At 47.0% G+C, this 15,337-nt stretch overlaps 1 protein-coding gene across 19 annotated transcripts in view; it reads left to right on the forward strand.

Annotated features, from left to right (window-relative positions):
- TMCC1 (transmembrane and coiled-coil domain family 1) overlaps positions 1 to 13,759 on the forward strand; it is a 151,737-nt gene extending 137,978 nt beyond the window's left edge. For all 19 annotated transcript variants that reach the window (XM_070463300.1, XM_070463308.1, XM_070463297.1 and 16 more), the window contains 2 exons: positions 6,760 to 6,895; positions 9,557 to 13,759. In XM_070463300.1, coding sequence (XP_070319401.1) covers positions 6,760 to 6,895; positions 9,557 to 9,874 — 454 coding nt within the window. In that variant the 3' untranslated portion in view covers positions 9,875 to 13,759. The remainder of the gene's footprint in view (positions 1 to 6,759; positions 6,896 to 9,556) is intronic.
- The last annotated feature ends 1,578 nt before the right edge of the window (positions 13,760 to 15,337 follow it).

The following is a 15,337-nucleotide window of genomic DNA, read 5'->3' on the forward strand; positions in this document are numbered from 1 at the left end:
AACATGGTTTCCAGAGCCTTTGACGTGTTAGTAACCTTTATATGACAGACAGTGGTTTATAAGGTTCAAGAGTTAGAAACACATGCTAAAGACTTTGGCGCTTACTGTGATTCATCTGCAGCATTATGGACTCATCAATAGTGTTACATAATTATAGACTCTCCCCTTCTGCTGGCAGGTTGAAAAAAAGTCCGAGGGGCAGCCTCAAGTGTCCTTTAATAAATCATCTTAGCCATTCATAGGTGTAAGTATGCAAAACATGTTTTGTCACAGCTCAAAGCCACAAAACAGCCCAAAAAGGAACCTGAAAGAGGAGATACCTGCAGGAGGGAATGCCATGGAATACTCTCAAGCCAAAGTTGTCAACATCACGAGGAAATCCAGTTGATGAAAGAGACTGAGTGTGAAACAGACCAAACAGATGCAACATTATACTGCCAGAGGATAGCAGTGATACCTCCAGACGGCTGGGGAAGAAAAGCTACACGTAGGCTGCTGTGTTCCACCTGCTTTATTTTTCAAGGAAGAGGGTGAAAGCAAGATACTTTCAGACACATGTAGATAAAATTGCCTCTTATAAAGCCTTGCTGAAAGAAATACTAAAGAAAAAAGAAAAGAACTTAAATCAGTGAAAGAAATCAATAAAGCAGGTTGGTAAATCTTAAGTAGGGGCTTAAAAAATTATATTGGGAATTCTTACTGTCTGCATCAGCTTGGATCTAAAATTCTGGAAGAGAATATAGGATTCAAGGGTTGCATTTCAAAGAAATGTTAAAGTGTTAAAAGTTTGAGGGGTAGAAAAAGTGTATCTTATGTCGTGATCTGCCTGTCACTCGGCACCTGGCAAGTTTCTGTTCACTCCATTCCTGTTCCCTTAAAGTGATGGATGCTGGGACCGCCCTGGCTGTCCAGTGGTTAGCTCCCGCCTCCAGGCTCTGAGGCGTCTTGCCCTTACCTCCTGCCTTCTGTGCCTTCCCCCGGAATAGAATACAGGCTCATCTTTACAAATAACACGAGGCGCGCGAGAGAGAGATACTGACAGATGTGTGTGCAGTCAAGACTTTACCTAGGTTTGGTTCTATGGAAATCCATGGGAACTACCTCTTGTTGCTGAAGGCAGGCATCGCGAGTGTGTAGCTGAGACAGGGCCTTGGTGTGAGTGAGGAGTTCCTAGGTTTTAGTTCAGTTTTAGATGGATAGTTGCATCTATCTACCAGTGAAAACAACTCTTAAGAAAAATGAGACCCTGCGCCTGGAGGTATTCACAGAGAGATTCCTTGTCAGGGCTGTTGTAGAAATAGTTCCTTGAGGGAAAGAGATTTAACAAGGCTTCTTCTGTTCCCTAGAATTTAAGATTCTTTATAGTCAGGAAACTAATTTTTTTACCTTTCAAACAATACTTTATTTGTGGTGTATTTCTCTTTGTAACATACTGATTTTTAACAACTCTAAAGGGGAAAGGAGGGAGTTATGTGAAATAGTGATCATCTTAGATACATGTAAAATAGGGTGTGAGATACTGGATTTATTTTGTAGTTAGCACAATGATGTGGACTGCTGATGAGTCTAAAATGAGACTAAGGCATGAATCAGTCACCACAGGAAATACTTGGTTAGTTAGAAAGGTTTTCAGATTCCCATGAATTCTTTTCAGGGAGCAAGTATTCACTTGATACCTTCTTCATTATGAACTAGAAACATTTTCAAAACAGCCACTGTGTTCTTAGTAGACTGAAGATGGAAAGAAGAGAAACACATTTTTTAACACCTCCTGTGTACACAAATGAATGTTAAAAGGTAGATTATTAACCTCAGTTTACAGATGAAGGAATTTGCTATGTAAAGTGAGCTGACCTGAGACCATGAAACTTTAAGAGGTAGAATTCTCAAAGGACTCACACCCACATGCTCCTGGCTATAATACCTATGGTCATTTTTTCCCAGTGTTTATTATAAAACTTTCAAACACACTGCAGACTTGGGGAAAAGTGTACCGTGAACTCCCCTACTATGAATGTATTGTTTTATTGTGTATCTTTCCATCTGTCCATCCTTTATCTGTTGTTGTTTTGATGCATTTCAAAGTAAACTACAGGCACCCGTAATCTTTTTTAACAGCTTTATTGAGATATGCAAATCAGTGGTTTTAGTATATACACAGATACATGCAGCCACCACCATAATCAGCTTAGGACATTTTTATCAGTCTACAATCTTCTCTACCCTGCCCCAGCCCCTGGCAACCATTAATCTTTCTGTCTCTATAGCTTTGCCTATTTTGAATATTTCATGCATGTGGAATCATACAATTTTCAGTTCTTCCTTACTGGCATCCTTCATTTAACATATTTTCAAGGCTCATCCATACTGTAGCATGTTGTATTACTTCATTTCTTTCTCCTTCCCAATAACATTGCATTGTATGAATAGACCACACTTTATATATCCACTCATCAGTTGATAGACAGTGGGTTGTTTCCACTTGGGGCCATTATGAATAATGCTTCTATTAATATCTGTATACGAATTTCGAGTGGAAGTTAGTCTTCATTTCTCTCTGGTATACACTTGGAGTGAGATTTCTGGGGCACATGGTAACTATGTTTAGACCTCCCAACTTATTTTCCAGAGAACAGCTGCACCAGCTGTTTACCAGGGTTTGAATTTCTCCACATCTTCACCAACACTTGTTATCATCCTCTTTCCTATTCTAGGTCCATAATCTTTTTATTACACTCTTTATTACATCCTCTTGTTGATTCCGACTTGACATAAAGCTTCAAAACCATCAGTCAGTGTGGTAGTATCCAGGCCCCTTTGGAGCTATGTGATTTGAATCCACTTTAGACCTGACTCACCGTTCTTATGAAGGGAATTCATCTGGGCTTCTTGAATGGTTAAGAAATTGGGCTTTAGAGTCAAACCTACCTGTATTCAAGTCCTTGCTCCCCTACTTAATTTCTCTGCCCTTGGGCAAATTTCTGTATCTCTCCAGCTTCAGCTTCAGCTTCCTCATCTGTAAAGTAAAGGTATTACCTACTGTCTTCTTCTTGGGGCTGTGGAAGTTAATTTACATAATCCATGCTAAATTGATTCAGCTGAGTCGCTCAGTCTTGTCTGACTCTTCGAAACCCTGTGGTCTGTGGCCTGCCAGGCTCCTCTGTCCATGGAATTTCCGAGGCCAGAATACTGGAGCGGGTTACTATGCCCTCCTCCAGCCCGACCCAGGGATCAAACCTGTGTCCCGTGCGGCTCCTGTGTTGCAGGTGAATTCTTTACTGCTGAAGCCCCAACTTACATCATAAGCATTGAATAAATGCTTCTGGTAGCTGCTACTGCTCTCACTTTTTAATCTATTCTAATGGTATTTGTGAGCCAGGTTTAATGTCAGATGAGTGTCTCTAACTTTACTGGAAGGCCTGAAAGACCATACGGTTTGTGGGCTGAGAGACTGAGGTGGTAGCCCATGGAACACACGCCAGAGATGTCACCTGAGTCTGCCGCCGTCAGCATGCAGGCTAGTTGTCACCACCACCAGGCTCCGCTCCCCGCCACCCCACATCGGCCCTAGGTTAGGAGAGTTCTTTGCTGCCAGCCAAGCCCAGCTCTTCCCCTCAAAGGAACTGACACAGTGGAACACCCCATTTTTAAAAAGCCTCTAGCCCCTCTGTGGTGTGGGGAGAGAATAATGAAATCATCCAACACTGACAACACCACACACAGTAGGTTTAATAGGACAATCATAAAAAGAGAGTACATTAACCTAATCTCGTGGCATTTGTTAAACTTAAAACATGATGGAAAATCAGCTCCAGAGGTGGCACTGTTTCCAAGTGTATGTCAAGGCCTACAGATGACGTGAAAAGGCAGAGTCCCAGAGAACCCGCCCGAGTCACAAACACAAAGTGGAAACCTTGATCAGTTGTTCAAGTCACTCCAGTGACGGTTTTGGTGGGCAAGAAAGCAGTACAGAGATTGTTATCAGGGACGCAGGAGAACTAAATAGGAGTCAGTAATGTAGCAAAGAGTCAGCTGGACCTTTATTTTTAATCTGTGTCTCATGGAGAAGGAATGGGGTTTAGGATCTAATTATTCATTATATAATTATTAGAAGGGAGAATGTTGCTGATGCCGCCGCCGCATAAGGATGAGCTTGAACAGAGAACTTCCATGGATTCCTTAAAAGTTTGTGTACTGCACATCTGGTTAAACCACCAGGAGAGGGGAGAGTAGTTTAAATGTTTGAGTTCTGACATTTCTGTTTTTTAATACAAAGTTTGCCAAGACTTGCATGCGAGTGTTAGGTGTACGCTTGCCTGAGAAGCACCCAGTCGTTGCGTCTGCGGGGAATTGTAGAAGGGCTCCAGACCCCGCCCACCCCCGCGGGCACCGAAGCCTGCCCGTGCTGCAGTCCCTTAGGGAGCCTGTGCACCCCTCCCTTGTGGTGGGACGCACGCCTCGAGTGCATGCAGGACCTCGTGCAGTGAAGGGGAGCCCGTGCACCCCTCCCCTGTGGTGGGACGCACGCCTCGAGTGCATGCAGGACCTCGTGCAGTGAAGGGGAGCCCGTGCACCCCTCCCCTGTGGTGGGACGCACGCCTTGAGTGCATGCAGGACCTCGTGCAGTGAAGGGGAGCCCGTGCACCCCTCCCCTGCGGTGGGACGCACGCCTCGAGTGCATGCAGGACCTCGTGCAGTGAAGGGGAGCCCGTGCACCCCTCCCTGTGGTGGGACGCACGCCTCGAGTGCATGCAGGACCTCGTGCAGTGCAAGTGGTCTGTAGGTGTTTGCTGGCGCGCAGTGAATGCGCGTCTTATGTCTTAGAACTTGATGGAATTGTTGCATTTTTTTTTGATACTTTATATCCGAACCTGGTAGGATCTGAAGGAGGTAGATCCCCGACTGTGCATCCTCCTTTTGGGGTGAGCCCTCTGTCTGACCGAGAGGCTTCCGCTGTAGTCACCGTCAGCTAAAGCTGTGTGATTCCTCCCTTTCGGGGCTTCTTACTGTGTGGTCTTCAGCCTTTCTCCTACCTACTTAGCTCTTTCCTTTTTCTTTTCTTTTTCTGGGGGGTTTCTTGAACTCCACCCACAACCTGCCTGAAGCTTCACCAGTAGCAGACAGCCCTGTGTTCCCCATGTCAGCCTTCCCCCTCAGCATCTGCTTTGGGTCCATGTGCTGTCTATTCCAGATTCCCACTGCCTTCCCTGCCTTTTAAGGGCAGATTTCCGTTTTTTTTTTTTAATTAATTAATTTATTTTACATTACAACATTGTATTGGTTTTGCCACATGTGTTCCCCATCCTGAACCCCCTTCCCACCTCCCTCCACGTCCCATCCCTCTGGGTCATCCCAGTGCACCAGCCCTGAGCATCCTATATCATGCATCGAACCTGTGTGGTTTGTTTCACATATGATAATATACATGTTTCAGTGCCATTCTCCCATATCATCCTGCCCTCGCCCTCTCCCACAGAGTCCAAAAGAGTGAAGTAAGTCAGAAAGAAAAACCAATACAGTATACTAACGCATATATGTGGAATTTAGAAAGATGGTAACGATAACCCTGTATGTGAGACAGCAAGAGAGACACAGATTTCCTTTTTTTTCCCCCAAATGTTCCCGTTAGTCCATACATTTCTACCTCCTGCCCTTTTCCTGGGTTCTTTGTCCAGTCTCTGATCTCTCCCTTTTAAATGGTTCCAACCCCACAGATCCGTAGATTGCCTGCCCAGATACCGTCTTCATGTAGAATGAATCTTTTCACGTGAATCCGAAGTGCTAGCGGTGAACCAAATGAGCAAAATGGTCCCTGCTCCTGAGGAACTGTCTCTGTGCATTCCCCCACTTTTCTGCTCATCTGCAGCCACTCTGTCCCTCCTTTCTGTTCCTAAAACCTGCCAAGCTGATTCTCATCTCAAGAGCTTTATACTTGTTTTAAGATACTTCCTTCAGCTTGAGATACTCTTCCCCTCACATCTTCACGTGGCTTGTTCATGTCATCGCCCAGGTTTTAGCTCTCAGGGTTGGGAAAAGGTCTTCCCTGAGCAGTCCAGGACCGCCATACCCCCGTCCTGATTTTCTCTGGCTCACTTACCCATGCTTGCAGTCGTCTTGGTTTCACTGCCTTGCACCACCACTGTAGAATGTAAACTCCTGAGGGCAGGCATTTGATCTTGCTTACCACAGCGTTCCCAGAACCCTGAACAAACCGGGCACACAGCAGGCGCTCCGTAAACGTCTGTGGACACTGTGCCGGGCACTGTGCCTGGCAGTGGGGATGGGGGTTCTGAATGACGAACGTCCAGGTGAGTGAGTGACCTGTGCCGGCCAGAATGAGCTCCTGGTGATTGCCGGAAGGTCAGTGTCCGTTGCGTGCTGTGTATCTCCTGAGGAGACTGCTTAATGTCCCCCGGGTTTTTGCCTCTCCCATATGCCGCTCAGGGCAGAGTAAGAACGGCCTTGTTCGTAATGGGTCTGCTCAAAGCTAACTGGGGCTGCTGGCCTCGCTGCAAATCCCGTGTGTTGGAAGAATGTGGAAGAGCCATGCTGCCGCTGGGATGCGGCCTTGTGAGAAGCTGTCCGTCCCAGGGACCGAGAGCTGTGCCCACTAGCATGCCCTGTTACCCCAGGCCCCTCTCCTGATTTCTCTGTGCTTTCGTTTTCGTCCTTTGCAGAGTGGGTTTGGGGGGTTGGATGTGAATAATAACCAACAGAAATACAGAATGTGTGAAACATTCAACTTTTCCCTCTTGTTAGATGTGAACGATTAGAAGAACAACTGAATGACCTAACAGAGCTCCACCAGAATGAAATCTTGAACTTGAAGCAGGAATTGGCCAGCATGGAAGAGAAGATTGCGTATCAGTCCTACGAACGGGCCCGGGACATCCAGGTCAGCATGGTCGGCCAGGTGGAAAAGCAGAAGGCTGAGAGAAAGCAGAATGGTGGTTCCCAGGGGCTCGGGGCAGGGGGCTGGGGGCGGGTTACTATTTAATGGGTCCAGCGTCTCAATTTTCTAAAATGAAAAGAGCTGTGGAGGTAGGTGGTGATGATGGTTGTACAACAGTACAGATGTGTCATACCACTGAACCGTGCACTTAAAAGCAGTTCAGATAGTAAATTTTACATTATGTACATGTTACCACAATAAAAAAGGAGAAGAAAAAGGAATGATGCACCTACACCTGCTGCAGCCTGGGTCCACCCTGAAAATATGAAGCTCAGTGAAAGAAGCTGGTCACAGAAGGCCGAACAGTGTATGATTCCACTTACGTGAAGCGTGCAGAGTAAGCAAATCTATGGAGAAAGTGGATCCATGGTTGCCAGAAACTAGAGGGAGAGGAACGGGAGTGATAGCTAAAGGGGAGGGGGTTATTCTAGGGATGATGAAAACGTCCTGGAATTTAATAGGAATGATGGTTACACAACATGGTGAACTTACTAAATGCTCCTTAAGTGAACACTTTAAAAGAAGTAAATGATAAATTTTATATTATGTATTTTACCACACACACAAAAAAATGTTTAGGGCCAAAGACGGAGAGGACAGAGTATTACAAGAAGCTTAGACCACCTGTATCACACCTGCTCTTCAGATGCGGTGCGTTTCTCAAAGTAAAAGTGTCAGTCGCTCAGTCGTGTTCGACTCTCTGCATCCCCATGGACTGTAGCCCGCCAGGCTCCTCTGTCCATGAGCTTTCCCAGGTGGGAATACTGGAGTGGGTTGCCCTCCCCTCTTCCAGGGGATCTTCCCAATCCAGGGATCGAGCCCGGGTCTCCCACATCACAGGCAGATCCTTTACCGTCTGAGCCACCAGCATTTCTCAAGTCTGCACCATTTGGAGGTGGTGTGCTTGCTTGGCTTCTTGGGAAATGTTTCTTGGGCTCAGGATGATCTCAGTAGATGGAGGAGCACGGATGTTATGTCTGTGATTACTGCTTCGGCAGCTGCTCTGACAGGTCCCAGGGCCACCTGACCTGACTCCTTCTGTGGCAGAGGCCTCACTGCCAGACCCACCTTATACAGCTACACCAGGCCGTTTCTGAGAATAATGGTGGGCTACACAGTCCATGGGGTCACCAGCTGACCAACTCAACAGTAACAGCGGTAATGTTGAAGGCTGATGGCCCTCTAGTTTAATCCATGGCAAAACAGAATGTTTTAACTTTTTCTCATCCCAGTTGGGAGATTATTTTTAAAGACTCAGGCCAGGACCGTCAGCACTTCATTCCCTGTGGTTTTCACTGCCTTCCTCTTGCAGCTCTGGTGGTTTTGTGTGAAAGCATCCTGAAATAAACCAGCCTCGGTGCTGTGATACAGGAGACATGAATGACAGAAGCCTCAAGGAATCAAGGGGATGTCTAGATCATTTGTCCAGATGCCCCCTTTTCCATGACCCAGAAGTCTGTTTACGTTTTAGTTTTCTTCCCAAGGTCCTTCTGGACTGGGGCACATCTGTTGTATGTCCATTCTCTAGCTTAGCTTCAGTCTGAAGTTGCCTTGCCTTCACCTCAGATCCCAGGAAACCAGGACCCACTGAAACCGAGGTCACATAACCCAGGGCCTCCTACCACTGCTGAACTTCAGAGGGTATCTGACCACGGCTAAGGAAATAGATCCTTCCTCTGAGTGTTACGGTCAATTTTATATGAACCTGTGGGTGAAGATTGTGAAAGGAAATGTTGGGTCAAGTGTTGGGCATAGTGTCTGTTCTCTTCACAGAGACCAGCTCTTATTAAGAAGACAGTGCAGGGAGACCCTTTTGCCTGACGTTGGGGAGTTACTTAGCTTGAAAAGCACCTGGTAGTATGTCCAGAGGAGGTTCATTCCTCCATGGTTCAGTGAGAGAGGTGAAAATAACCTAGATCTCTCCAGTAGGGAGCTGGCTGAATAAACTGTAACCTAGCCAAGCTGTAAATGTTAGGTAGCCTTTAAGAAGAACCAGGTAGGCCTCCACACATTGACGCGGAGAATCCCCAGGGCCCTCTATCAAGTGAGAAACGCAAGTCCCGTGGTGTGATACTATTTGCATGAAGCTAGAAAAATTTTAAATTATCCCATGCATTTCCCTAAGGATATCTGTGTATAGACTTAAACACAGGTGAAAGGGTGAACACACACCAGACTGGCAGAGTCACTTCAAGGGCAGGGACTGGGAGGAAAATACCAAGGGAGCCTGTATGTCCTGTTACGGTGAACAAGTGTGTGTGTCCTGTGCAACTCAAATTAATAATTGTTACATGCGGGGGAAGAAAGAGAAACGCAATCGTGGATTTGAGGTCTTGTCATTAAAGTGTTCAAGACCAGATCTGACTGTGGCTGAATGCAGCAGAGCTCAGTGGAGGGGTATCATAGTTGCTTGAGTCGTAATCAAAAAGTGAATAATAGTTGCTTGAATTGTGAGTTGTACCGTGGCCCCTCACACTCAAGACTCGCACACATCTCAGATCTCTGACGTGGCTCGGGATGCATCTGGCCGCCTCGTGGGGCCTGCCAGCTGCCCTGGGTGCCATGAGCTTCCCAAGGCTTACCTCTCCCCTGTCTGGCCCACAGGAGGCCCTGGAGGCGTGCCAGACCCGCATCTCCAAGATGGAACTGCAGCAGCAGCAGCAGCAGGTGGTTCAGCTGGAGGGGCTGGAGAATGCCACTGCGCGGAACCTGCTGGGCAAGCTCATCAACATCCTCCTGGCGGTCATGGCGGTCCTTTTGGTCTTCGTGTCCACGGTCGCCAACTGCGTGGTCCCGCTCATGAAGACTCGCAGCAGGACGTTCAGCACGTTACTCCTCGTGGTGTTCATCGCCTTTCTCTGGAAGCACTGGGACGCCCTCCTGGGCTACGTGCAGCGCTTCTTCTCCTCCTCACCCAGATGATGCTGCCAGCGCCTGGAACGCAGTGCTCCCCTCCCCTCCGGCGAGTGCATGCGGCGAAGACGTAGATGGCCACTTCCCTCCTCTGGAGTTTTCTACAGCAACAAAAGAGTTGAGTGAATCTGTTTACATTTAGAATAATGTTTTTTTTTTCTTCTTCTTCTTCCTCAAAAGACGCAATTGCAATAGTATTTTTTAGATTTTATCCAAGAGGTTTTTTGGGCAACAATCTTGGATCACTTTTATGTAGCATGATTTTCCTTGGGATGCAAATCTGAAAACAGTCCTTTCACATGAACCCACCCTCTGGGGCGCACTGAAGGGCATTCTAACCGTGGCTTGAAGGACTGCTCTGAAACCCGCTGAAAAGACGTGCGAACGCCTGGCTGGGGAAGCCAGCTGAGCCCAGCACCCTGCCTTGTTTGGGCTCACCGCCGCTCCCCGTCCCAGACTGACTTTACTGTGAAGTCCTACCACATTCCATGTCTGAGTTTCTGTGCTCGGGGTGGATTTTCCTTGTCCGTGGAAGAACACGTGGATCTCCCTGGCTTTCTCACCCAAGTTGGCCACTCACGCTAACCCTGAAAGTATGATCACTTTGGAGCCTGGTCCCTTAACCTTTGCTAGGATACAAAAGAGGACATCACACCCCAAGGATCACTGCACAGTCCTACTACAGTATTTTGAAGTAGCCCTCTAACTACTTAATTTTAAGCAAATCCCATGGCCGCACTTTTAATGTTTTTTTTAAAAAGATGTGTATAGTCACCAACTTAAAACAAACAAACAAACAAACAAATCCGAACAGCATACTTGAAGAATGTAATACTCAAACTCTCAGTGCTTCCTTATGGTTTCTAATAGGATTTTTTATTATTGTTATTATTATTATTGGGTTTTTTTGGAAAGGGTTGGGAGGGTCTCTTTTTCTTTTTTTCTCCTTTGAAATAAAGAAGTGATGTTTTTAAATGAAGAAATGTGTGGATATTTAAGTGTGCTGCTCCTTGTCCTGAAACAGTTTGAGTAAAGGAGCCCTTGCTATAAACGCCACTCTGATGCCCTTGTTCTGAGACACAGCTTCAGCTCCCCGCTCTCTGGCTGCTGCTGCTGCTTCTGGTGTCCTGCCACCCCACGCCTCCCCCCAGTGGGCTTGGCTTGGTTGGAGAGGAAAGGGGTGCTCAGGGAGACGGGGGGCTGTCTCCGCAAACCAGCGTGACAGGGTAGAGGCGTTTCTGCCCTGAGACTTAGGTTCACCCAGTGACTTTGGGCTGGGGCTGTCTCTAGGAAAATCGGAGACTGTACTACGAGAGTCATAAATGATTCCTCGTGCTTTCTTAATTTATTTCTTAACACCCCCTAACTACCAAGACCAAAGTGACATGGAATCTTGGGTCTGTATTTTGGCCCCAGCCTGCCTCCATTTCACAGCTTTATTCTGTCTGCCCGAGAGAATCAGCTGAGGATGATTCTCTCTAGAGAGCAGAAAAGGAAGCATCAGGTTAGAAGGACCCAAGTTTGGGGTGTAACATGTCATCAGCCTCCTCTTCACCGAGACTGACGTATTAGCTGTGCTCAGTGGACCTTTATATAGAGAGTTTAGAAAAACGAGCTGAGCCTCTGTCCCTGTCTTATCACCAGTTCTACCATCTTGGCGGAACTTGGAACTCTCGAGCCTGTCTTGAAAGCGTGGTCAGCCTTTTCGTGTTCATAGTATTGAATCACAGATGCTGGTCCCTCTTGGCCTCCGTCATGTGCAACCAGGCAGTGAGTAAGGCGCAGACATACTCTGCCCTGGAAAGAAATGCACAGCATGCTCTGCCCATCCTCCCTATGCCAGGGGACGCTTCTGGCACCAGAGTAGCCTCGCCTGTCCGTCTGAGCCAACGGCTTACATGCCAGCTCCGGCCTCCCGTGGCTGGGCAGGCTGGCCTTCTCAGAGTCAGTGTGTTGTTTCCATCATCATTTCGATGTTTTAACTCAGGTACCCCAGTCTTCACTCCGTCCTCCACCCCCAGATGGTGACAGTACACCTGTTAGCTCTGTGGACCTCTCAGAATCACCACCCAGAACAAGGACCATGGGGGTGAATTTTCTTTTAAAAAAAAAATAATTGGAACCAGTTTATGTCTTGGCCCAAAACAATTTGTTCCCAAGCCCATGTATCTAAAATTGTTATGACTTCCCCAGCAGTCCAGCGGTTAAGACTCCGCGCTTCCAATGAAGGGGGCGTGGGTTCAATCCCTGGTCGGAGAACTAAGATCCTTCATGCCGTGCAGCATGGCCAAACGATAAAAATACAAATGATAAAATGTTAACTCTTGCCTAAATACATTGCAGTGACTTTAGGTAGAAGTGCCAGGGGATACCACGACCTAGTCAGACTAGCACAGTGTCTCCTCACTGTCTGCTTTAGGTTAATCTCTCAGAGGGGAAGAGCGCCCCACGAAGTCATTGGAAATAACTCTAACCACAACCCTCCAGTTTTTCTAAGAACTTTTGAGTCCCCTGAACTGTGGAGAGGCTACAAAGTTTGGAGGGCACTGGAAGTCACTGTCTAGATGGACTGAAATTATTCCTTTTTTGTTTGTTTGTTTTGGGACAATTTCTATCAAAGAAAGGTTTGCATCTCCGGAAGCTCCCTGAGCTCCCAGCCAAACAGGCCGGCACTGACTGTCCCTCCTCTTCATCTGTCCCAGGAAGGACCTCCTCCAGGCCAGGTCAGGCCCAGTAATGGCTTTCTAGCTCTCCTGTCCCTTGATTATTCCCCAGGCCCAGCAGTTGTCTTGCACCTAATGCTGTTTGTAACCATGCATCTGTTTCCTCACCTGCCCATCCCTGTTGCCTCTGAGTTTCTTTGCATTGTGGCTGTCCCTGGGATGTCTTATCTGTCCAGAGTTCTCCTGTAACCTCCCTCTCACAGTTAACAGTTCTGTGGGTGGAAGCGTCTCGCTTTAACGCTCTTTCTCTTCTAAAGACTGCGTGCATTCCCTGTGAAACGAAGCTTTCCTGGATGACTGCTCAGTGCTGGTGTGTGAGGCTGGCCATGGCAGCCTGGGGACTCTGTTCAGGTTGTAGAGTCTCACTAACACTTTACCTTTTATTATATGATCGCTGAAGGGCGCTCCTGTCCGCTCCAATTTCAGTTCTTTGGAAAGAAACTCAGTGCACCCTAGCAAAGAAGGCTTCCTATTCCACTGGCTCCTGAAGAAGCAAAAGTAAGGTTACATTTTATACTTCACTGACTGGGTGGGGTCTTCCCTCTGCCCTGAGCCCCTTCCACCCAATTAAGGTAAAACTTTGCTTCCAGGAAAAACTGGGATCAAGCCTTCCTTGCTAGCCATGTCATGATAACAAGCATAATGTTCACGTGGTCTTTGCTGCATTTGGTTTTGTTTTCTGATTTCCTGTTCCTTGGAGGTACAGTCGGATGAAATGCTGAATTCCAAGTGAGTTCCAGCAAGGAGCTGCCTTTCAGCTTTGGAAAATATGCATCCAAAACAAAACCAAATATGATAAAAAAAAAAAAAACTTGACACAGGTCGGATAATGGTTCCCGCCCCCACGTGCAGCTGGGGATTTTGAATGTGGCTCTAAGAGTTAACATTGCTGTCTGTGTGTCGTGTATGCTGGGTGATGCCCTCAGTAGGAGTGATTACTAGACTAAGTGTGTTTTATCCAAGTGTGTAAGAGTAAAAACTCACTTGCACGAATTGAAAAGTACAGAAATGACACTTGTGAACGTGTGAACATTAACACTGTAGTTGATAGATCTTAAGCTGCTAATTGTTGAGAGAGAATTACATTTATGTTGTGTCTGGTTGCTGCCAATTCTCAGCAGCACTTTTACTGTACATACGAATTTGAAATAAAGACCTCAGCTATTAACAAGGTGGTTGGATTTGGGTTTGTTTTACTCTTCTTTTTTGCATATTCAGTTCCATTGCAAGTTTGTCAGTCTGAAAACTTTCCACTAGTTTGTGCATTAGAAACTCTGTGTGTGAGTGTGTGTGTGTGTGAGAGAGTGTGTGTGTTTAGCCAGTATCTCAAAATCGTAACTGATAACTTATAGCTGGGTAGCTGTCGCAGTTCCCTTGGATTGTATATACTTCATTTCAGACGGGCACTTTGCCACAGTTCCTCTACGCTGGTAGGTAAGACTGCCTCCTGAGGGCTTCCCAGGTGGCTCAGTGGGAAAGAATCCACCTGCCAATGCAGGAGCTGCAGGAGACGCGGGTTCGATCCCTGGGTCGGGGACGATCCCCTGGAGGAGGACATGGCACCCCTCTCCAGTATTCTTGCCTGAAAACTTCCAGCAAGCTACAGTCCACGGGGTCGCAAAGAGTCAGGCACAACTGAGCACGCAGGCACGCAAGACTGCCTTTTCATTCTTAGGAGGGGTTCCTCGAGACGCAGGACCTCCCACATTCAGCACCTGATGACCCGAAATAGGTATGATAATCCATGTCCATTTTGTTAATCAACAAATGTTATGATGGGACTAAACACTTGCTTAGTAAAACATGTACCATTTGAAGTTCTGCATTCATGCAAGGGGTTATCTTGTAGCCTATCTCCATCTGTGGTTATGGTGTCGATGTAGTAGTTTCTGTGATGGTTTTTTTTTTATGATCTCTGGGAGGGCTCTGGAAATGGAGAAGCTCTGATCTCGCCTTTGACAGGGCACCAAACAGGGTCCTTCACACCCTGCATCTGAATGTTAAGATGTTTAGGTCACTCTTCTGGCTTGCTAACTCTGGACCTCCCTTCTATCTGTCAGCTAGAGATATCTCACCCACCTTGATCCTGCCTGGTGGATGATGTGAAAGGAAGAGATGCCTCTTACGAAAACTTTTTAAATTGCTGTGAGAATGCCCTTGCTGCTGCTAAGTCGCTTCAGTTGTGTCTGACTCCCTGGGACTCCATGGACTGTAGCCCGCCAGGCTCCTCTGTCCATGGAATTCTCCGGACAAGAATACTGGACTGGGTTGCCATACCCTCCTCTAGGGGATCTTCCCAACCCAAGGATCGAACCTGCATCTCTGTGTCTCCTGCGTTGGCAGGCGGGTTCTTTACCACTAGCACCACCTGGGAAGGCCCTTAAGCTGCTTAAAACATGGACCAGCCTGCTATGTGCAGATGGTATGCTGGCCAGTCCCAAGGGGCCCTCTGTAGGCTACCCCATGAGTGACAAGTCCTAGAGTCTCACAGTGAACAGTGGGAACACACACGGAGCAAACCTGACAGCAGATGGTGGATAATTTCAAAGCCTGATTTATTGTCATCCATTAAAAACGGGAGTGTGGAGTATAGAAGACTAGAAATGGGCTTCCCTCATAAATCTGTGAAGCTGTGGTGTAGAAAACAGACTAGGGAGGCAGGGAATGGGCGTGTGACCAACTAGAAAGTGTCTGCCTTTCCTGAAAGAGTCAACTGTGTTATTTTTAAACTCTGCGAGCTAAACTAAAC

Source organism: Odocoileus virginianus, unplaced genomic scaffold (assembly GCF_023699985.2).
Source record: "Odocoileus virginianus isolate 20LAN1187 ecotype Illinois unplaced genomic scaffold, Ovbor_1.2 Unplaced_Contig_2, whole genome shotgun sequence".
Lineage (NCBI taxonomy): Eukaryota > Metazoa > Chordata > Mammalia > Artiodactyla > Cervidae > Odocoileus > Odocoileus virginianus.